Source organism: Myxocyprinus asiaticus, chromosome 50, assembly GCF_019703515.2.
Source record: "Myxocyprinus asiaticus isolate MX2 ecotype Aquarium Trade chromosome 50, UBuf_Myxa_2, whole genome shotgun sequence".
Lineage (NCBI taxonomy): Eukaryota > Metazoa > Chordata > Actinopteri > Cypriniformes > Catostomidae > Myxocyprinus > Myxocyprinus asiaticus.
In genome coordinates this window covers 8,662,665-8,686,314 of record NC_059393.1, presented here as the reverse complement: position 1 = coordinate 8,686,314, position 23,650 = coordinate 8,662,665, and the positions used below count along the sequence as shown (strand labels likewise).

General features: G+C 41.3%; 1 protein-coding gene across 1 annotated transcript in view; it reads right to left on the bottom strand.

Annotated features, from left to right (window-relative positions):
* The window catches only part of LOC127439008 (semaphorin-3D-like), a 91,866-nt gene that overhangs the window by 1,950 nt on the left and 66,266 nt on the right, over positions 1–23,650 (bottom strand). The window contains exons 4-17 of the mRNA XM_051694975.1: positions 16,038–16,100; positions 15,582–15,701; positions 15,091–15,181; positions 13,192–13,320; positions 12,456–12,598; positions 10,214–10,328; positions 10,007–10,076; positions 9,244–9,388; positions 7,694–7,916; positions 4,630–4,718; positions 3,670–3,711; positions 1,674–1,831; positions 1,442–1,506; positions 719–852 (exon numbers count right to left, since the gene is read on the bottom strand). Of these exons, the coding sequence (XP_051550935.1) occupies positions 719–852; positions 1,442–1,506; positions 1,674–1,831; positions 3,670–3,711; positions 4,630–4,718; positions 7,694–7,916; positions 9,244–9,388; positions 10,007–10,076; positions 10,214–10,328; positions 12,456–12,598; positions 13,192–13,320; positions 15,091–15,181; positions 15,582–15,701; positions 16,038–16,100 (1,587 nt within the window). The remainder of the gene's footprint in view (positions 1–718; positions 853–1,441; positions 1,507–1,673; positions 1,832–3,669; positions 3,712–4,629; positions 4,719–7,693; positions 7,917–9,243; positions 9,389–10,006; positions 10,077–10,213; positions 10,329–12,455; positions 12,599–13,191; positions 13,321–15,090; positions 15,182–15,581; positions 15,702–16,037; positions 16,101–23,650) is intronic.

Sequence of the window (23,650 nt, the reverse complement as noted above, 5' to 3'; positions counted from 1 at the left end):
TCAGTAACCATGTTTTAAGTGGGATAGTGTTGAAACAGCTGGTCATTATCGCCTACCTTCAACCTTGTTCATTTTTGTGATAATGACTGACTGACTGTACATTATCTCTTACTTATTGCATGGCTCTCTGGATTATCTGATTCTGATCCATCAATTGCAGCATTTAGTGGCCAGATATTTCTGAATAACAACGCACATCTGAAGATTAAGTGATTTCAGGCCGGTCATCCTGGTATTGCGAGTCATCTTCCCTTTTTCTCGCATCGCTTTGCCATCTCTACATGCAAGCTTATAGAATAAAATATAATATATAACTCATATGTATAATAATAACTCAAATCAATGTTTCATATCAATTTATTTATTTATTTGGCAAGTAGTCTTGTAAAAATCAGCAAAGAGAGCAGTCAGACGAATTCCGCTGTTTCTGGAGACTCTGTGATCTCTTTCTTCTCACATAATAACATAATTTCAGTGCAAATCAACATTTGCATCCAGGTATCTACTTATTTGGTAGGTAGCCATGTAATAAGCAGGATAATTCACAGTTAGCTGGTCATTATCACAAAGTAAACCCATTCAGGGTGATACTCTGTCATGATTTATTTTGCGATAACGACCGTCTGACTGTACATTATCCCTTACTTTTCTGTTTATGGCTGCCTCTTTAACCAGTGGATGTGGTCAAATCTTCTAAATCAACAGGATGTGGATGCACCTGTTTGCTGCTCTGGCTGTTATTTGTCTGAATTATCCACTTGATCGTTGCCCGCGGTGAGCGTGGAACGCATTCTAGGAAGGTTGTGTTTCCCTCCACACCGTATACGGTCTTCAGCTCAGCATGCTCTGAACCTGCAAGAGAAACACAGAGAGACTTTCAAAACAGCATCAAAGTTACAAACTAAATTGGAAGTCAAAAACCTTCTTACAAAAATCTTGTAAAACAAATCACTCTACCAGGTCGCACTCTATGCACATTACGTTGACTTCAAACTTTGTAGTCAACATGAAATGGTGTTTGAATCCATTTCACTTCCATTATAATGTGGTGTATGTCTGAGTAAAGCCTATTAAAAAAGATCAAATGCAGGGCAGGAAATGTGGTTTTCAATACGACGGGAAGTTTAAGACGGTTTTGTGACATCAGCCGAAAAGGAAAGTTGTTTCAGAAGGGGAACAAGTTATTTCATTTTGATAAATAATAATAATAATAATAAAAAGATTAAAAAGACAGTTTAACGTGCACTGATGAATCATGCACAGTAAGATCAGGAAAATGAATTAAGGTCATTTTTGAATTCATGTTGACTTGAAACTGTTGGTATCAAATTATGCCATTACCATCCACTTTGAACACTAGATGGAGTAGTGTGCATTGTATTCCCAGTCTGGGCTTCATCATATTAAAGAGCAGTGAAGTAAACAACAAGTGATTATTTACCATCACTCATGTCCTGACACTGGCTCCAGGGGTCTCCATACCTCACATCCTGTCTACGAGCACGCCTGCAAAGTACAAGAGGAGGTTACCCGTCAGCAAACTCATACTCAGACACATTATTTGACAATGTGAGAAATGATGTAACACACTTTTGCATTGTTTTGCTGAATGTGTTACGATTATTAGTAAAGGTGATATGTGTAACTCCACGTCATACAAGGGGAGGCTGTACCTTTTGTTGCTAGGCAAGTAGTTAGTACAGGATGAGCCATCCCAGGCACAATATGGGTCTCGAGCTAGACAGCAATCTACACATGCTTTACCATACAGCTCACACCTCTGAACAGGTAACTGGACGACACCCTCATCGCTGCTTACGAACAATACTTGCTAGGAAAAAAATAAGAAATTCAGTATCAAAACATCTACCCTTTAACATATTAATGATAAAGGTAATTATATAAAATGTAATCAAATCTAATCTTTGAAACTATCTTACCTACATTTAAAGTTCAATCGCATCTACAGTTAAGAACTTTCAATGGAAGTCTTTGAGGTAAAGCACTCTGGAGGGTTTAAAAGCAGAAATGTGAACTATTTTATGGTGCTTCTGTAAAAAATGTGTGTTATTTGAGCCGTAAAACTCTCTAAATTGTCCTTTTAATGGTGGGATTACTTTTATAGGCAGATGAACATCTAGTTATGTGTTACCAATGTAATTCCTGTGGGTGGAATTTACTCCGTATAAATGTCACACCCCTTTCATGTGTCCATGCACATAGCATGTGAAATTGCCAAGTTTACCAACTTTACATGGTCATGACTTGAGTTGAAAGATTAGATATAACTGCACAGACAAAGCGATTTTATTACACTTGTCTCATGGGTTACTCTCAAGAGACGTGTCGAGAAAATATCCTCGTCCTATTTAACCTGAAAATTAAAGTGTAAGAGAAAGTGTATTTTGCATATAGAAAATGAAGCCCATGTTTAGTGCCATTAAGATTTTTTACATTGTGACTGTATTTTCATGAGAGTTATGCACATTTTATCCCCCAATTCTCATGACCGCAATTTGAAAAAAAGATGGTTGTTATGATATTCTCATGATCATAATCCTAATTCTCACAACATGAAAATTGTAAAGTATTTTTAGATCATATTAGTACTCCTATGGTACTGCCTTTCATTTTTGCTGTTTTTAATTTGAAAAATCATTATACAACAGCAGCTTTTTTACTGTAATACAGTAATAAAATATGTTTCGTAATGAGAATCATCATTGAAAACAAGGGGAACAGTAAAAGTAAAACTTCCGGACACATTAAGGTAAAAATAATTGGGGGTAAAATGTGCTTAAGTGTGCTGAAAATAATGACACAAAAACATCTTAAAGGTGCACTCAGTCATTTTTTACTCATTAAATGTTTTACTCCTCAAAAGATTATTTGCAGTTTTGAAACACATGTATAAAATCAGGAACACTCACATAATATGAAGACTCCATTCATATCAGTAACCTTATAAAAGCTGTCTTTTTCTACATGAGAGGATCAACTCATGAGGGCTGCCATGTTGGAATCACATGACCAGCCGAAAACTACTGGCTTATTCTCAGTAACCACACTGTTATAGGACACTTTTACTCATGGAATCATCATGGCTTACTGTGATTTTTTACAATGGCATCAGTAACTGAAACATAGTGTGTTTGAATGGTGATACATCCACACCCCTAGGTGTCAGTGTAAGTCCAAGTTGACATGAACAAAAACTTACTGAGTGCACCTTTAATGGTCCTAAATGTAGGCTTCATTTTCTTTATGCAAAATATAATTTAATATTTCTTTTGTACTGATGTGGAGTTAAATATGACCAGGAAATTTTCTTGAAAGGTTTTATGAGAATCACCCAGCTATGCAGTGTGTATTTTAACATTTATCCCAGTGCAATGCCTTGCCCCAAAGACGTCAATTCTAAGTAGATTTCTATAAACCAATTTTTGTTTTGACAAACAGAGTATAGCTCAAAATTATTTTCTGTGGTAATCAACATGTCACCAAATAGCTTAACTTTTATTTAACCCAGAACATTTTTCATAGTTCCATGCAGTGACACGTACATTTAGCCAAACAATTAAATTTTTTCAAAGTATGCTTTTTCATTTTATTTCTTTCAACACTGTTTAATGTTAGCTCCCCGGCAACCCATTAAACAGGTGCACTTACCCTTTTGGTGGACAGTTCCATGCTTAATACTGGGGTTTGAGTCTACAGAATGAAAAAAAAGAGAGGAGAAAATGTGTCAACACATAAAATGAATCATCTTCTGAACAAAGTGGGGGGAAGACACGCATTGTTGGTTCTAAATAAGAGCAGCTCATCATAACAGGCCCTTGTGAAAGTTTTAAAGCTTTCTGCTCCATTGGTTCATTTCTCCATAACACAGGCAGCAAATGGGCCTTGACTCTTAAAATGACTCTCTCTCTCCAAATGGCTGGGGGACGCTGGTGGGCAATGGCTGCTATCTCCTGGTAGCTTAAAGGGCAAGGAGCTTAATTTTAGAGTTATGAAACACAATCTTGGGGTTAGATAGACCTGTACTGTTCTGTGATACACAGAATAATAGTGAAATTCTCTACAGGAAACTTTTCTACTATGAAAAGCCATAGTTCACCTCTTAATATGAGGTGAACTATGGCACCTCATATTAAACTTGATGACTTGCATTTGGTTAACATTCCTTCTATCTCCAGGGCTAAACAGACATGTTCCTCACTGTCTAAAGCTTTGGATAGATTAGCTGTTCCTTTTTATTTTTGGACAAACAAAATATTCCTGGTGTAACATTGCCTCTCCTGTTTTTGTATTTTTGTATTTTTTTTTCTGTATTGTTGTACATTGGAAGCTCCTGTCACCAAGACAAATTCCTTGTATGTGTAAGCATACTTGGCAATAAAGCTCATTCTCATTCTGACACTGGGATTGTACACTTCATTGAAGTGCTCTGGGAAATCTGAGAGCAATCAGTTTTGCCTCCTTAGGAGTTAAAGTATTTCTGTTTGGGAAGTGCTTGACATGGAAAAAACAACCAATAAGAGCCCAGGGTCAAAGGTCATACGGTAGTCTAGCAGATGGTATGACAGACTAGCAGAGGAGAGAGAAGACACTGAGATTATAAGGAATTACCTTGAAGACATTCAGCTCCTCCAGAATGATTTCTTCAGTTTCCCAGTTCTCTTTAGGTATGGAGACCATCTTCAATACCTTGCCATCATCTTGATATACAAAATATATAATAGTATGGGTTTTGCAGACAATATACATGTATGAATATATATATAAATTTTCTTGTTCCATGAGATCTTTGCATGTGGTGCCTATAGGCTGATTTTTCAAGGCAATTTGATCTAATTTTTATTATTTTTTAAAATGTTGCAAATTTATGTAGCTCATGAAAATCCCTGAAATTGACAAATTTCTTTTGAGACAAAATACTTAATCATTTTCAGGTTTGTTTAAAATCATTAAATCAAACGATTTTAATCATTGTTTTAGGGGCTAAAGGCCCCTATTAAACACATTGGGTTTTTTTTTAAGTGGGGTGAATAGATTTGTTATGAAAAATTTTCAAATACTAGAGACTACATAATAGAGATTAGTTTGTTTATAGAATACTTGAGATGTAATAAAATGCCAAATGTGTTTGAAATTAACAGGAAATGGCTGACTTTTTTCTGAAGTGGTTATTTTGAGTAAGCATCATCTTACTTTGTTACTCTTCTGCAGAACAGAAATTATGATTTTTAGAAGAATATCTCAGCTCTTTAGATCCTCACAGTGCATGTGAGTGGCGACCAGAACTCAGAAAGTCCAAAAAGGAAATAATGACAGCATAAACGTAATCCATATGACACCAGTGGTTGAATCCATATCTTCTGAAGCAATATGATGGTGTGGGTGAGAAACAGATCAATATGTAAGTCATTTTCTATTGCAAATATACACTTTCACTTTTACTTCCACATTCTGGTATGGAAGTGACTTTCACTTTCACATTCAACCACCTACTGGTTGGGGCTCATCAAATTTGGAGATTTATAGTGAAAAAGGACTTAATCTGTTTTTCACCCACACCTATCATATTGCTTCAGAAGATATGGATTTAACCACTGGACTGTATGGATGGATTACTTTTATGCTGCCTATGGGCCTATTTACACTTGGTCACTTCATGCATTTTTATTGATCGGATTGCTATCCGACTGAAAAAGCACATTCCATTTACACTTGGCCACATCAATGTGTCTCCACCAAATGGATATGAATCCGATCTTCAATTCCTGCACTATATGCAAATAACACAGCGTTCACTTCCGTGATTATGCTTATGCCGGGCAGGAAATTTAAAAGATATGATTTAAGGTTTCTGTTTGTGTGCACAATGTGTATTTCCTCCTCTGGGCTTCTCGTAGGTAAAATGCGTCATGCACGTCAGCTGTGCTTATTGCCAGTGTTTCGTTTCAGTTTCTTCAGTGATCTGCATCAAATAAATGAAGAAAAAAAGTCCTGTCTTTCCTACAACATGCATCAGTGTCTTAATGTGTTGTTATTTATTGCGCAACGCAAGCATTGTGCAAAAACTTGGTAGCAGCTGTTATAATTCGTGTTTTCCCTATGTTGATGTCACACTGTTTGGGTGGAGTAAAAGTTACATTTGCATCTTGAACATCCAGCATTTATACTTGACCAGTTTTGTTGAGTCAAAAATGTTGGCCCCCATTCACTTGCATTGTATGGACTTACAGAGCTGAGATATTCTTCTAAAAATATTCATTTGTGTTCTGCAGAAGAAAGAAAGTCATGCACATCTGGGATGGCATGAGAGTGAGTAAATGATGAGAGAATTTTCATTTTTGGGTGAACTATCCCTTTAACAAATAAAAATACAACTCACTTTTGGCACCACTCTGTGGACATTTCACCCGGAAACTAGTCAACAACATTTCCAGCCTCAGCCACTTGGGGCAGTGTTTTCAAAATCAAATTTTGGTGGGCACAGAGCAATTTTAGCAGCAGAACTTTCGACCTACTATTGCGGAATTCACAGTGAGATCTATCTATCTATCTATCTGTCTATCTGTCTGTCTGTCTGTCTGTCTGTCTGTCTAGAACATACTTGCCATGTAGCGTGAACTGTATTTACTATGATCTAACAGATATTTGAAAAAATCACAAAACTACACTGAACAATCCTCCTATTAAGACACTGCAGAAACAAAATGGCAGCAGTCTTGTCACCATGACATTATTCCTAACCTCATACAGCTTATTAAGTATTTATAACCTTAAGATTTTCATATTAACTCTGAAAATGAACCATACACATCAGTTTATCACCTTTAAACATGCCCCATAATACACAGTTACTTAGTTACCATGGTGAGTGGGCACCTGCGTTTGGCTTCTACACAGTGTGTGGATTTATTCAGCACCCCGCAGGCTTACAGCTGTTACACTATACAATGCAAGTATGCTTTCTGTACACACAGGTTAAGTGTATTTGCCTTGAACAGAGTATCTATTTACTCAAAATGATTCACTTAGATGTGGCAGAGTTCACGGCACACACAGAAAGACAAATGTTGGACAGGAAAAGAAAAATTAGATCCTCGGAATGTCAGGTTAATCCCGGGCAACAGGACCAGTGACCAGCGTGGGAACACGGGTCGATGATAGAGTTTACTCATTCCTGATTAACAATGTATCCTTGTGTTCACTGAGCACTATTTAAGAACATAGCTCAATGTTACAGAATATTCCAAGACTGTGGAAGTGGTAGTAATGGAAGTTAATTTCTGTCCCCTACTGGATACAAGCATGACTGAAAGGGGAAAACAGAATGGGAAAGACGGATATCTTTAAAACAGTTGGTCAAGATTATGACTAATTAACATATTTAAATTTAGCAATAAAATCTGACAACATTGGTGTCATTAATTGTGCTTCTTTAGCTCAGATTCTGCAAAAAACGCTATTTTTTCTGGATGATCTAGCTAATGCACATTAAGTAAACTGAGAGCCGATGTCTCCATCAAAAATGTGATTGGCTTTTTCAAATGTAAGGTGGGACTTCCATTACCAGAGCCACCATTTTCAGCATTGTAGTTTCTCTCATTCATAAGCATACCAGTGATCCATAGATACTATATCTGTCTCTGATATATCTCTTGGGACCTGCTCTCAAACCTACCTGTGCCTAGGTGCAAGACATCATAATGGCCGTCTTCTGCATCAACTCTGTCAACCACCAGCTTCTTCAGCTTGTAGGGGGCGTTGATGCAGGTGAAAACCGGGCGTCTATGAATGGGCAACACTGGCTCCCACATCAGCTGATGGGACCTCATGAAACTCACAACATCATCGGGGAAATCACGGGTGGACTTGTGCAGAGGGTCATAGGTCTCACTAGGACACTAAAGGGACATGAACGGACAGTAAGTTGGAGTAAGTTGGGTCTTGTGTAAAACTCGACACATACATTTTGAGAGCCTCATGAATTTGTTACTGTTTAGACGCAACAGTCCCAGGGTGAGGTAAAAAAAAAAAATAGTTTAAAACATTTGTCCACATGTGGATTTTGGCCACTGCATCATAACTATTGTTCATGTTTAAAGGTTTAAGCTGTAAGGGGACGTTCACACAGGAGGTGTGATTATTGGAGTTTTAATTTCTTTACACTGTTGCTTTTATTAACACTCAGTCAGCTAAAAATTCCTATCCCGCCCCCAGATTCATTGGATTCATCCGTTGTTTTAAAACTGACCGCTGTGCTCCAAGTCAGAAGTGTAAATACTTTTTAACTTGACACAACATCTTAAAAACATGGCGCTAAGGGCACAAGAAAAAAATGCAGCACAATGGTCAAAAAGTCTGTCTAGCTCATGTGAACATAGTGTAATTCCAATAATTAAAAAATTGCACAGGCGTAAAACAAGAATGTGCCGTGTGAACACCCCCAAAGCTTTCTGAATAAAATCAAAACAAGATTCAGTTTCACTACTACATGTAAAACGTGATAAAGTAGGTTAATTTAGTTTTAATGTGATTCTAATTGGCCCATATGAGCTGTTACATAAGGGTATGAACAGAGTCAAACCCCCATCATTTGAAAGGGTTTTGCTGTCAGTTAGGACAACTCTGAGGTTGTAAGCTCTGGAACTAATGATGCAGACCTTACAGGCCTGATAATTGACTTCCTTCACTAGAGAACTCAACACTAAAAGCCCCCAATTTAGCCACTTCACAAACCGCCTTGATGCGTGACCTCCAGAGTGCCTGCCAACATTTTTACAGCCCCCTTGAGGCAGTGTAGCTAGCATGAGGAGTGACTGTCAGCATGATTTCAGTTCTGTCCTGCCACATCTTCAGTTCAGAACTGACCGATTTGAGAGGAGAGGGGAAGATTTTTAGCAACTATAGTTCTTGATAAGCATCAAGTCATCAACCCAAATAAGTTGTAATAAAAAAAAAAAAAAAATTCCCAGTACTGGTGTGTAATGTTTAATACACTTATTACCAAATTTTTGTCACAAATATTCCTTTTCACATTTATATAAAATTATTTTTGTATGTTCAGGCACTATAAACCTCATTTTCCTATCTGTTATCACTTCCATTGAACTGCTTATAAAACCTCAGACCCTCAACATAGAGCACAAAGACAATGGATTCCCTCTAATATGAAACATCTTCATTTCCACCCAACCAGATATACATAATTCCTCCCTGTTGAGAACTCACTGTTCCCGGCCGTGGATAAGGGATCCTCCCCTTGTACTCCATCCAGCGATAATCAGGCCCCTCTTTATGTGCAAAGGGCCCATTGAAGGCGGCTCGGATGGAGGCCATGGAGTAAACGCACACAGCCGAACCTCTGAAGACGGAGCTTTTGAAAAGAGAGACGTTAAGAAAGTGTATTAGTCTACTGCCGGGTTAGAGTAACAGAGTTCCTCAAGCTTGGTGATCTTTGACCCTCCTGTATGGCCTCAGGCTATCCATTCCTCGGGTGGGAGAACCGAGACGGATTGTTCTACATAGATCGGGTGGGCAGGAGACCGTCCTGTGACCAGACTGTTGATTTTAGGGGCATTTTGATACTGATTTCAGTCCATGGGATGAATTGAGATAATCAGATTTTAGTTGTTGGAACAAACAAAAGTGGTTTGAACCTGGAATGGTGAGTTAATTGGAATGAGTGTGACAGATTGGTAAATTTGGATGGAGCCATTGATAAAGTGGAAATTCTGAGGTAAACAAATAACTTAGAATGGAATGTGGTTTCAAAATGTCACTAATGTGAAAGGAATAGTTCACCCAAGAAATGAAAAATATGTCCTTTACTGGCACAAATGTTGTTATAAAGCCAGATGAATCAACATAAATGAATGACATAAGGGTGAGTAATTGACGACAGACTTATCATTTTTGGGTGGGTGAACTATTCCTTTAAGAGGATTATTGATTGGTGAATGGAATAAAGAGACTTTCCACATAATGTTCCTACCCAGAAGTGGAAAAGACACCATAGATGACCGGATTCTGTGGATCTTTGGTCTCCAAGAGAAAGATATCCTCTAAAATAAACAAAAATGGTTGGAGGTCATTCAAACAAACATGCTTACAATGACTGATCCATCTTCAGATGTGCTTTAACTGATCAGACACAATATAATAAGGGCGATTGGTGTGTGATTAGAGAGTGTGAACTTACGCAGTTCATCAAAGTATGTGTCCATGCCTCCAAGGCCTGGTACCGAACACACCAGTCTGGCCTTCAGGAAGGTGCTCCAGCGATTAATCAAGCTTCTCTTTCCTCCAATGTCATTCTGATAAACACACCAAGAACATAATAGCGATTCTATGATATCATTGTATCTCACAATTGACCGAATCTTTTTAATGAATAATAATATAATATAATATATGTATGTAATTTCTGCGACATTAGCGCCACCAAAAGTAATTGCAAAAATAAACGTTGTTTTCAAAACAGCTTTCTGAATACGCCCCCCCATCTGCCTTGGTCAAACAAAGAGATAGTCCCATCCCCAACTCACGCCATTGGTTGAGTAACATTGTTGGGGTGGGTCGCTGAAAACAAACAGAGCAATTTTCAAAGTGTCAAAGAAAGACAGTGCTTACAGTTTTCAAGAAAATTTACCAATGAATGGCTACATTATAGTTGTCTGCATATTAAGCTGGGATAGGAGAAAGTATTTTAACACAGAAAAAGTTACTTACTTTAGCTTTAGGGCACTATTTTAAGAGTGCTAGGGTTAAACGCAGTGCTATGCCTTAGGTCATAAGCGCAAAGTCAATGGGCATGGCCATGAAGCTTTGGTATTTCCATGCAAGCATGTGCTAAGTCTAAGCGCAAGTGTGTTTGGCGAAAGCACGCGTGCAACGCGATAATGGGCTGGGTCAAGTGTAATTTAATTCTGAGGTTCTTCTCAGGTTATTGCATCATCAGCATCCAATTAAATAGTCAATTACTTGTCAAGCACCAATGATATAAACAAAAACAGCACATTCAAAAGAAGTTAGTAGTGTAAATTGTAATGCAATGAATTAGAATAATATAAATATGGACACCTCCTTTTATATGCTTAGAAATCATTAGTCTCGTCAGGATTTGGATGTACTCTCCTTTCAGTTATAGGGAATGTAAGTATTATAAATAATTTTCATGTACTGAAACACAAAACATGGCTAGTAGTAAGAGTGATTGTATCGGCACACACTTCACTTTCGGTGGTTGATTTTGAACAATTAAATTAATTTATTGAAACACAAAAAAAATGTAACTCAAAGTATTTCTAAATTCAAATTACACTTCAAACAAAAAGAAAAACAATATATAATCAAAATTATCAAGTGGTCAAAATAATCATATACCAAATCTAAATTTTACACTCTCCAGCTTCTTCCATCTGCCCCTTTTGCCGTGACTTAAAAATCACTCTAAGACAACAGGTGTAAAAATACCAATACAAATCAGATCATAAAAACAATTGTAAATATAAACATATTAATAATCATTGAAGAAAAAAACATGACCTATAGATAGTTTAACACAAATCTCATAATGTTTTGTTTCATAAAATGCTACAACTCTGATCATCAGGGATATAATTTGATATTCCACTGTATTTTTAGAGTTTGGACATGAACTTTATAACCATCTCCAAACTGCAAATGCAGGAACTGTGTTTAAAATTTGCACTGAAAACAGACCTGCTTTTCAAACATCTTAGCGAAATGACCTATTTCTCAGGAAAATAGCAAATTGCTCTGTGCACCACTTCATTAACATACAATACACCCACAGTTTGTGCGCATACACCCACAGATAGTGCAAACACTCTCACCCACGGCTAGCTGCACTTTGCGCTGGCACGAAAACTGCACTTAGAATTAGCGCTCTTACGAAAATTAGATAAGACGTAGTGCACGGTCGTTGCGCGTAGCGCTGTGCTTTGCACACTCATGAAAATAGAGCCCTTTATCTTCTATTAATATTATTAATAGTGTATCTTTTCTTAGTATTATATTATATTATATAATATTCACATAAATTAACAACTGTACTGCTTTTGTCTTTTAGGTGTCTTGAAACAGAATTGTAATTAAATAATTTTAAATAAAAATATTTTTAATGAAATTAAGTATCCAAGTAATATGATAAGTATTTTAAGAATATTCTGGTATAAAAGACTGTACTTTGTTTTGGAAGATCAGATGAAAGGAAGTTTGCTAGCTTAGCTTTTTCTCCTCTCAAACAAACACTTCATTCATCCATTATAAGATACATGATGCTACTAATACTGTGCAACAGATGATACCGAGACTTACACAAACATTCATTAATGCTTACAAAAGACACATTGATTCTGGACATGAAACAACGGTCTTTCAAGTTTTTGGTTCATTACAGCGCAGGACTTGGCACTCACCTTGCAGACACGGGCCACTCGACTGTAGACTCGCTTGTCCAGTTGGTTGGACTCCACGGCGGTCTCTTTAAAGAAGAAGTAGACCTTGTCATCGTCCAAGCTGTGCGTGTCAGGGATGGAATATGATCCTACAAATTCCGGCTCTGATAAAGGAAAGTGACATTAGATTAAGGTTAGGAGAAGACACAAATCCAATTATCCAGCTCCAGTCACTCTAAAATAGTGGTTTCCAAACCATTCAGACCACGCATATACAGTATATGCAATTACAGAACAAATATTTTCTTGACAAAAATTTACTTTTCCATGAAGGGGCAATATTTACCCCCTTGGATTTCAGAGACATTCTTACCATTAAAAGGGCTTTTTTTTCTATTTACATTAAAACAACATTTAATCAATTCATTAAAATATATTCTCGATCTGAATAATTGTGGGCTGTTACCAATAAATGTAAATTAATATCAACTCATATTTTATGCAGTATGTATAACTAGCCATTAAATAGATTATTGGTGTCATGTAAATTTATCAAATAATAATGATAATAATAATAATAATAATAATAATAATAAACGAATTACAGAGGCATTTTTGACACTTTTGATGGTATTTTTGCCACCAGGCACCCCAGTTTGGGAACCACTACCCTAAAACAAGTCCATGCTGTTGTTCACACACAATGAAAAAAATTAAACACAATGAAACAATGCAACTATTTAATTTGACTTATCACCATTGAGCCAGTGGTCATGGTAAGCTTCGGTACGGATGTAATGTTGACTGCTGCTGTGCAGAGATGTACGAAAAATGGCGCCGTTTGTTCCCATGAAGTCCACAGACGTCCCGGCATACAGGTCCCCATCTGAGGCAGGCAGAAGGAGTCATATTGGGAAAGCACTTCCCGCATAATGATTGTGTATAAAACATATCACATGATTTTTAATGAATCTAACCTTTGACTCTAAAGCTGTAGTCAAAAGACTTTTTTTACACAACTTATGTGAATGTGAAATTTTGATTACCGGAATTCCAGATGGACAAAAAGACATCTTTAAATAATAAAATGTCTCTGGTTGAAGAAATAGCCTTTAATTAGTTAGCATATGGTTAATGCAAGATGATTCTCTGGGGTGTATGGAGTAAAATAATGTTGTGTTTAGGTTTCATTTCCTGACCACACTGTAGCAGCACCAGGCCATTTTCTTATACATTAAACTGAAACAATATTAATATGGTGCTTTTTCGTCATTTTAAAGTTTGACAGCCCCAGCCCTCATTCACTTTCATTATATGTAATAGGGTGGATATTATTCAGAAATTCACCTTTTGCATTCTACAAAAGAGAAAAAGTCCATTTGGAACATCAAAATGGTTTCCATTTTTTAATTATCTGTTCCTTTAACTGCGTTATACGTGACCAGTGGAGACAAATGCGGACAAATAAGGGTGAGGAACCTGTTCATTGTAGGGAATTCCAATTGCCCCATATAAAGCTAACATCTGGGGTTAACTACTCCATTCATCAGTTACTCATATGGGAGTAAATCTAACAAATGGGCAGTTTTCATGCATATTTCCTCAGTATTTCTTGCTGGAAATAGGCTGACAGGTTGTTTTGAGCACAGTATGGGTGAAATTATGTGTTCGGGAGTCTGAGTTTATTTGAACCGAAGGACAGGGAGAGAAAAACACCAGGATATGTTTATCCTGAGAAGAAAAAAAAGCCCAGTATTGATACCCTATGAGTGTGTGCAGATATACCACAAAATGTGTAAAGTTTACAATTGGACAGACAGACAGACAGACAGACAGAATGCTAGGGTCAAGGTATAGGGCTAGAGTGTTGCTGGACATTTGCTAGGCTGTTGCTAGGCGGTTTCTAGTGTGTTTTGTGTGGTTGCTAAAGTGTTGCTCTGCTGTTGCTATGGTGTTAGTAGGTGGTTGCAAGGGTGTTGCTAGACGGTTGCTAGGGTGTTGCTAGGCATTTGCTAGGGGTTTGCAAGGGTGTTCTGGGTAGACGCTAGAGTGTTGCCAGAGTCCTTGTAATAGGGGAGCCAACAAGCTGGGACTAAAATAGCATAATGTGGTGCTTCCATAGGTATTCTATGGTGGTACACTGGTGAGATTACAAGAGGCAGTTCTTTTTGAATGGATGCCTTAGTGTGCTGAATAAACTGTTTTTGTAAGGAAACAGCTCATCACTTAGTGAACTGACCGCTTTCCATTACTCTTCAACATGTTTCACACTAAACAATGCTTCTGGAATGAACTATGTGAGGAGATTACTACGATAAATCGATGTTTTATAAGAGAAGTCACAGACAGTTCTGGTTCTGGTAGGTATCAGTTTAAGGCTCTCCCCATTCATTTGAAAGGTATCGGCAAATGGTGACTTTTACTGTCGTAACACGTTAGTTGACCGTTACACTCTTTCCGGACGTTGTTATCTCAGTAATTAAAAGAATCCCAGGTGTTGCTACGAGAATGCTAGGGTGTTCTGGGAGGTTACTAGGTGTTTGCTTGGGTGTTGCTAAACAGTTGTTAGAGAGTTGTGGATGGATGGAAGATAGCCAGCCAGACAGACAGACAGACAGACAGACAGACAGACAGATAGATAGATCAGGAAACTCACCTGTCAGTCGCACAGTAAAAGGTTCTTGAGGACTGAAAGGACATTTTCCTCTCCCGGATTCAACATGGCTTGAGAGCTGGAATGTGGGTTCCTAGGTGACATATACAAGACTGTTACTCTCTTTTCACCATTACTCTCATTGTTAGTTCAGCTTTTGGGTCAATAACTCTCAGTAGGTGCTGTAGGATCCCAACACCCTGGTGGGTACTCATCTATACACCATAACAAGCTTTAAGTTTCCTTTAAATGTCATGTTTACTGCATTTTACACTGCTTGTGGGCCTTGCAACAAAAGACATCTGATATTAACATCCGTTTCGGGTTATCTGAAGTGGTCAGACAGGACACATTACCATTTACACCTGGTATTTACATGCAACTCAAATGCTGATTTCAATAAGGTTTTTTAAATTATATACTTTTTTTAATCTCTGAATGTAGTTTGAGAATACTGTAGAAAGATCAGTGCAGATGTCACCATGACAACTCACTTCAAGATTGTGTCCCAGGTCAATGTAGGTGCATTGCGGGTGGAATGCACCAGTTCCACACACATACACGTGAGTTTTATTGAAAGGCTGTAGGAGTCTCACGTAATTGGCGCAGTCCATCTGAAAGATACATGTGGAATGTGATTAAAAGGATGATTTGAATGAGCAATGGTAAGTATCGGTATATGTACAGCATTTGTTGCTGTACATATGTTATTCCAGGGGGAAGCTGATGCCAAAATTCAGGCAAAGAGATGGCAAGTTCCCCTCCCAAAAGAGTTTGCAACTTGAAATATTCCCCCAGAGAGCTCTAAATATGACTTTGTAAGTTTTTTTTCTCATCTAAGACTATGAGAACTCTGATAAAAATGCATGAACAGTATTTACAACCAGATGGTCTCTTTTTTTTTCATCTTAGGTTTAACTTTGTACTGTTTTTAAAGTTGAACTTCTTACCAAAAGATTCTTTCCTGCAGATTTGCAGCGTTCAATGTGTTCCTGTCCAGCTGGCCAATGAATCTAAAAATAAAAAAGACAGTTTTCCCAGTGAACATAAATACACAACAACACTTTTTACAATTGTAAGCAGTGTAATTTTTAAAGCAGGGAAAGCAACAAACTTAAATGTTCTCCTGCAGTGAGTTTATTAAGGGTTATTATTCAGTTAAACCAACAATTAACAATGTCATAGCATGTTATTGCTCAATTAATGGAATAAAAAAAATAAAAAAATAAAAAAAATAAAAACATGAAAAATCAATTCAGCTATTAATTTTTCAAAGTATATTTATGGATAGAGAGATGGAGCAGAAATTGCAATTGTATAAAATTGAGTGTTGTATTTAAGTCTGGCCTATAATAAAACATACAGTAGCATTTTAAAGGAATAAAATTATTGGGTATCACTTTATAATAGCCTAACTACACAGTATAAAGTATTTGTAAAGCACTGGTTTATAGTAAATTGATCATTCATAAATTATTGCTCCAACATTGTTCATACATTAATAGACTACTGTATATAGAACTAGTATTGTATTTGTTAATATTTACTGTAGCAAAGAATACCTAACTAATGTATTTCCATTGATGCAAAACAGTGGTAAATAAGTGGTTATGCAAACATTAATAAGGCATAAATTCATAGTTAATGAAGGAATTAGATATAGATTTACATTTGTAATGAATTGGATATGCAGTTATGCTTAATTCATGTGTTTATTACTGTTTTAGAAACACTTACTATTAAATATAAATACAATTGTAAATATAGATTAATAAAATACTGTTTGAATATACTCTATTAATGTACTTACAATGTAGGAACATCGATTTATAAATAATGGATATATAAACTAATGCTTTACAATTACTTTATACCGTGTAGTTTTTTTATAAAGTGTTGCCAAATAAGGATTATTATTCAACAGTTATACATTACATTAATATTGTATTTTATTGTAAATATTTTTAATTAATTTTGTATTTTATTTAACGCATATTTACATTTTTATCACAAAATTTAAGCAGACCACTTGCAGTACAGCCGCGGACCCCCTAGGGGTCATGGGCCTGTTGAAGACCCTTGATATAAATGTTTACACTTGAAATTTGTTCCCTATCTGTCACTCACTTGACGTTGTGTCGATGTAGTGACACTAGGGGTCACTCTTGGGAGTCCCAAACACCTCTGATCTTTGAAAAAAGATGTGGAATTTGCATGCCACTCGCCCGGACATACGGGTATAAAAGGAGCTGGTAAGCAACCACTCATTCAGATTTTCTCTTCGGAGCAAAGCGGTTCTATTCATTGAGCTGAAATCTCCGTGATTCTTATTCACCTCCTCTGCTGGATTCTACGGCGCATTTCAGCGGCTTCTCCCCCTCTGCACCGGCGCTTCGGCTAGAAATAACTAAAACAAAAAGAGTATGTTCTAAAAGAGTATATTTTCTTCTAAAAGAGCGGCACACACGGAACGTCTTTTTAAAGATGCCTTTCCATTTGTGTGTTATTCCTGGTTGCGGTCGTTATCTCTCGGCTTCTGACGGCCACGATCGCTGTCTTACGTGTCTGGGTGCTGCCCACCTGTCTGGACGCTGCCCACGCGGAGACATCGTTCGTGGATGGGTCTTGTCCTCATTGCGTGAACATGACCATGGCAACATTGCAGTCGCGGCTTGCCTTCGTGAGAAAGCAAGCCAACCAGCGGCTCCCCACCTCCCATACCTGCGGGTATGAGCACTGGGGGCGATTTGGGGACCTCAATGGGAGCACCTTGGCCAGGTATCCCCACACGGACCTCCCATTCCTCAGCGTGCTCGCTTGCCCCGGTCATTGCTCTTGGATGAGACCGCCGGCTCATCTCAGGGTGAGTTCGACCTCTTATTCTGAGCCCGAGAAGACGATGAGCTCTCGATCGCAGCATCGGAGAGCGGGCTCGTTCAGTCCGACGCGGAGGCTTCGGCTGGGCTTCCTCCCTCGGGTACGGTCGCCCAGTCACAGGCCGACGCGGAACTGCCCGACATGCTTGCCCGGGCAGCCTCGAGCTTTGGATTAGAGTGGAACCCTCCACTCTCCCCTGAACCCTCGCTGCCTGACGATTGGCTCCTCGGCTCGGAGCGCCACTCACAGCAGTGCCAAGCCCCGGTTCCTTTCTTCCCGGAGTTGCATGAGGAGCTGACAAGATCGTGGATGGCACCTTTCACGACCCAATCCCAATCTCTTAGCTCCCCCTGCTCTCACAACCCTCGATGGTGGGGCAGCCAGGGGCTATTAGGGGATCCCCCAGGTGTATAAGGCGCTCACGGTGCACTTGTGCCCGCAGAGCGCCACCACCTGGCATGGGCGCGTGAAGCACCTGTCCAGGGCCTGTAGGTTCATGTCGTCTCTGACAGCTAATGCCTATGGTGCCGCTGGACAAGCCGCCTCCGCCCTGCATGCCATGACTCTCCTGCAGGTACACTAAGCCAAGGCACTCAAAGAAATGCAAGAGGGTAGTTCCAACCTGGGATTGATGCAGGAACTGCGCTCGGCGACCGACCTCGCTCTCCGTGCGACGAAGGTCACGGCGCGGTCTCTCAGGCGGGCGATGTCCACCCTGGTGGTTCAGGAACGCCACCTTTGGCTCAACCTGATCGAGATGAGAGAGGCTGACAAGGCATGGTTCCTTGATGCCCCCATCTTCCAGGTTCTCCTGTTTAGCAACACATCGAGGACTTTGCCCAGCAGTTCTTGGCGGTGAAGCAGCAGACGGAGGCCATTCAACATATCCTTCCCGGCGCGGCTCAAGACCCTGCACCCCGTCTGCTCATTGCCAAGGGCGTCCTCCTGCAGAAACAGCACCAGCTCTGCCGCAGCCTGCCTCCATGACCCAGCCCCAGCGTGGAGCCCACCGCAGGAGGCAGAAGCCACCCGTCTCATGGCCGGCCACCAAGAACCTGAGAAGGGCTTCGAGACGGGCGACCCAGGGACGAGGAGATCCGCTGCTCTGGAGCTGGTGAACAGACCACTCTGTGGGCCAGGTGGAGAATCTTTTGTTTCATTTTCATTTAATTTTGCTGCATGCCCAAGAGGCTGCGGTACGCAAAAGTTCAACAAAAGAGCGGTTTTCTTGTTCCCTGAGTCACATATCTGGTGCGCACGGCCGTCATCATGACCACTGTCCACCATTCCATTCCAGCAGGTTTGGCACTCCAGTGGCGCCCCCCCACCCCCCCGCCCCTGTGTGCCTAGCTGTGGCACAAGCATGCCCACATCGGGATGGTTCCGACGGATTGCGGGGACGATATACTTCCTCCCCCCTCCCTGACCGATCCTATTGTGGGTATCAGGAGCCAGGTAAGTGCTTTGATGTCCCTCGATTCAGCATGGACACGGGGCTCAAGCCCCCTCGATGTGGCGCCTCATGCTCCGCCCCGCCGCGAGGCCCCACCCGCCGGTACGTCCGACAAGATTGTCCCCTTGGTCCCCCTCGCCCGGAGCTTGGACATGTGGCTCGCACTTTCCAACCCGTCACGATGGCTGATCCGGACCGTCCGACTCGGCTATGCGATTCAGTTTGCCAGGCGTCCGCCCAGGTTCAGTGGTGTCCGCACACGGAAATCGCTACCCTTCTATAGGGAATAGAGAGAAGGGTGCAATAGAGCCTGTCCCTCCGGCTGAGATGAAGAAGGGATTTTACAGCCCCTACTTCATCGTACCGAAGAAAGACGGTGGGTTGCGGCCAATCTTGGACCTGCGAGTACTGAACCGGACTTTGCAAAGACTCCCATTCAAGATGCTGACGCAAAAACGTATTCTAGTGAGCGTCTGGCATCAAGATTGGTTTGTGGCGGTAGACCTGAAGGACGCGTACTTCCACGTCTCGGTTTTACCTTGACACAGACCCTTCCTGCGGTTTGCTTTTGAGGGCCGGGCATACCAGTACAAGGTCCTCCCCTTCGGCCTGTCCTTGTCCCCTCGCGTCTTCACGAAAGTCACAGAGGCAGCCCTTGCCCCGCTAAGGGAAGTGGGCGTTCGCATCCTCAACTATCTCGACGACTGGCTAATCCTAGCTCACTCTTGGGATGTGTTGTGTGCGCAAAGAGACCTGGTGCTCACACACCTCAGCCGGCTGGGGCTTCGGGTCAACTGGGAAAAGAGCAAGCTCTCCCCGGTTCAGAGCATCTCTTTTCTCGGCTTGGAGTTGGACTCAGTATCGATGACTGTGCGCCTCACGAATGAGCGCGCACAGTCGGTGCTGAACTGTCTGAAGACAGCGGTCCCACTGAAAATTTTTCAGTGGCTCCTGGGGCATATGTCATCCTCAGCGGTGGCCACACCGCTTGGGTTGATGCATATGAGACCGCTTCAGCACTGGCTTCAGAATCAAGTCCTGAGATGGGCATGGCACCACGGGACACATCGCGTGGTCGTCATGCCAATTTGTCGTTGTCTCTTCAGTTCTTGGACCAACCTGACATTTCTACAGGCAGGGGTTCCCGTAGAACAGGTCTTCAGGTGCGTTGTGGTTACGACGGATGCCTCCAAGACAGGCTGGGGCACCATATGCAATGGGCACGCAGCCGCCAGCTCCTGGACTGGCCCGCGGCTACATTGGCACATCAACTGCCTCGAGTTGATGGCAGTACTCTCGCCTGTGGAGGCTTCGGCCATTCATCCAGGGCAAGCATATGTTGGTTTGGACAGACAACACGGCAACGGTGGCATTCATCAACCGCCAAGGCGGCCTACGCTCCCGTTGCATGTCACAACTCGCCTGCCGTCTCCTCCTCTGGAGTCAGCAGCACCTCAAGTCACTGCGAGCCACTCACATCCCGGGTGACCTCAACATCGCAGCGGACGCACTGTCACAACCGGTTACACTCAGGGGAGAGTGGAGACTCCACCCCCAGGTGGTCCAGCTAATTTGGAGTCGATTCAGTCAATCAAAGGTAGACCTGTTTGCTTCCCGGGAGTCCTCCCACTGCCCACTTTGGTACGCCCTGACGGAGGCACCACTCGGTATAGATGCGCTGGCACACAGCTGGCCCCCAGGACTACGCAAATATGCATTTCCCCCAGTGAGCCTAATTGCACAGACCCTGTGCAAGGTCAGGGAGGATGAGGAGCAGGTCATCCTGGTAGAACCCTACTGGCCCACCCAGACGTGGTTCTCGGATCTCACGCCCCAGGAGGAGGCAGACCTAGCCTTACCGTTGCTGTGTCCAGTGCGTGCTTAACGCATCTATTTGGATCGCAAGCAGAGCTTTAGAAATTCCGAGCAGCTCTTTGTCTGCTTTGGCGGACAGCTGAAAGGAAGCACTGTCTCCAAACAGAGGATCGCCCATTGGGTCATTGACGCCATCATGATGGCATATCACGCTCAGCATGTGCCGCCCCCTGCGGGGCTATGAGCCCATTCTACCAGGGGTGTGGCGGCCTCCTGTGCCCTGACCAATGGCGCCTCTCTAGCAGACATCTGCAGAGCAGCGGGCTGGGCAACACCCAACACCTTTGCGAGGTTCTACAATCTCCGGGTTGAGCCGATTTTGTCCCGTGTTTTATCAGGTACGAACAGGTAAGTTCCGGGACAGCTGGCCGGGTGTACCACTTGCGAATAGCACCTTTCGCTCCCTTGAGGTGAAGACGTACGCTATTGACTCCCAGTAGTGTTCACAAAGTGGTGATCCCTGGATGACTCTCCTCCTTAGCCCTGTGACAGACGAGTTTGTGGAGAAACTCGCTTCCGGCCCAGTACATGTGCTAACTAAGCCCTGTACTGGGGTAGGTGCTCCACATATGCTGGTTCCCCATAGGTGACCCAATGTGATATATATTTGCTGCTAAATCGTTTCCCTGTTGATAAACTGCATCTTCCTTGGGCAGAGGTTCCTGGTCACCGTGTTTGTAGAGTTATAGACCTAGCATGAGACTTCTCCACATGACATACTTCCGACAAGACTCGGTTAGACCATGTGACGTAATTCCACTCAAAATACCCCCCCCCCCCACACACACACTTCTCTGGGCAGGGTGTGGTCTCCATGGTGTCTTCCCCTTGGGAGTGACACCCCCCTGACGTGGACATTTATGGGCCAGTCGGTTAACAAATTCCACTCTTTTTGGGGAGAATAGAGAGGAAAAGAGGCCACAGCTGGGCTAGTCTGTCCCTATTTTTTGGGCAGTTGACTTGTTCCCGAAGGACCGTTCGACACCCATAAGAGCATTGGGGGAGGTTACATGATGGCCTGGTGTGCTGGCTACAAGGCACACAGCGGTCTGCCTGTCTCGCACCGCCAGTCCACGTAACACAGTTCAGCTAGTTGTGGCATTTTGTATAGGTACCCCTAGTGTCACTACAGCGACACAACGTCGAGTGAGTGACAGATAGAGAACGTCCTGGTTACTTTTGTAACCTCCGTTCCCTGATGGAGGGAACGAGACTTTGTGTCCCTCTTGCCACAACACTGAACTACCCGCTGAAATGGCCGGGACCTGGTCTCGGCTCCTTAGCACAAAACCTGAATGAGTGGTTGCATACCAGCTCCTTTTATACCCATATGTCCGGGGGAGTGGCATGCAAATTCCACTCGCCAATTCCCATTGGCCTTTTTTCAAAGATCAGAGGTGTTTGGGGCTCCCAAGAGTGACCCCTAGTGTCACTACATCAACACAACATCTCGTTCCCTCCATCAGGGAACAGAGGTTACGAAAGTAACCAGGACGTTTTGTCTACAAACATCCATTGTGCCTAAATATAAATTTCTGGTTGCACTTTATTTGACAGTATGTGCACTTTCAGTATATTTACAGTGTACTTACCCAAGAAAGTAATATTAGGTAAGTAGATGTACTTAATCTGGGTTAGGGTTGGGATTAGGTTTATGGTTAGTACTTTGTAATTACTGTAGATGATGTAATTATATAGTACGTAAATGTTGAACAGTACTGTAAAATAAAGTGTTACCAAATTTCTTTACAAAAAGAAATTTGAGTTTACTTTGAAGTAAAACCAAAACCACACAGGGAAGTCAGAATCCTGACACCATGCTCCAGACATGAGACACGAGACCGACCGAAGAGCGCACGGCAGAGAAACCACAAAAAAAGCCGTGCGCTCACACAAAGACAGAAGACAAAACACAAAACAGACACAGAACAATGATGTCACGACCCTGTCACACAAAAAGCCAGACTGACAGAGTGACAGGATCGTGACATTAAGAATAAGTAGGTGTCCAAACTTTTGACTGGTAGTGTACAGCATATGATCACATTTGTTCCTCTAAAAAAATGTGTGCTAAGAGTCACAAGTTGATTTACAAGGACCCTCCTTGGTGTATCTCCATAATTACTCAACTAGGTACATACCTTACAAATTGTGATCAGTTCCATATGGAAATTGTTTGCAGGTATTTACCTAATCATTATTTGGCAATCAGTACACTGTACATACTAATGCAATTGGGAGAATTATAACCTGATGTGCTTTAGTTCTTAGTTTTTGAAAATCAAATTTGTTTGACTGTGCCATGACCTCATGATCGACCTCACAATTTGTTATGGGTATTTTACTATAAAAAAAACA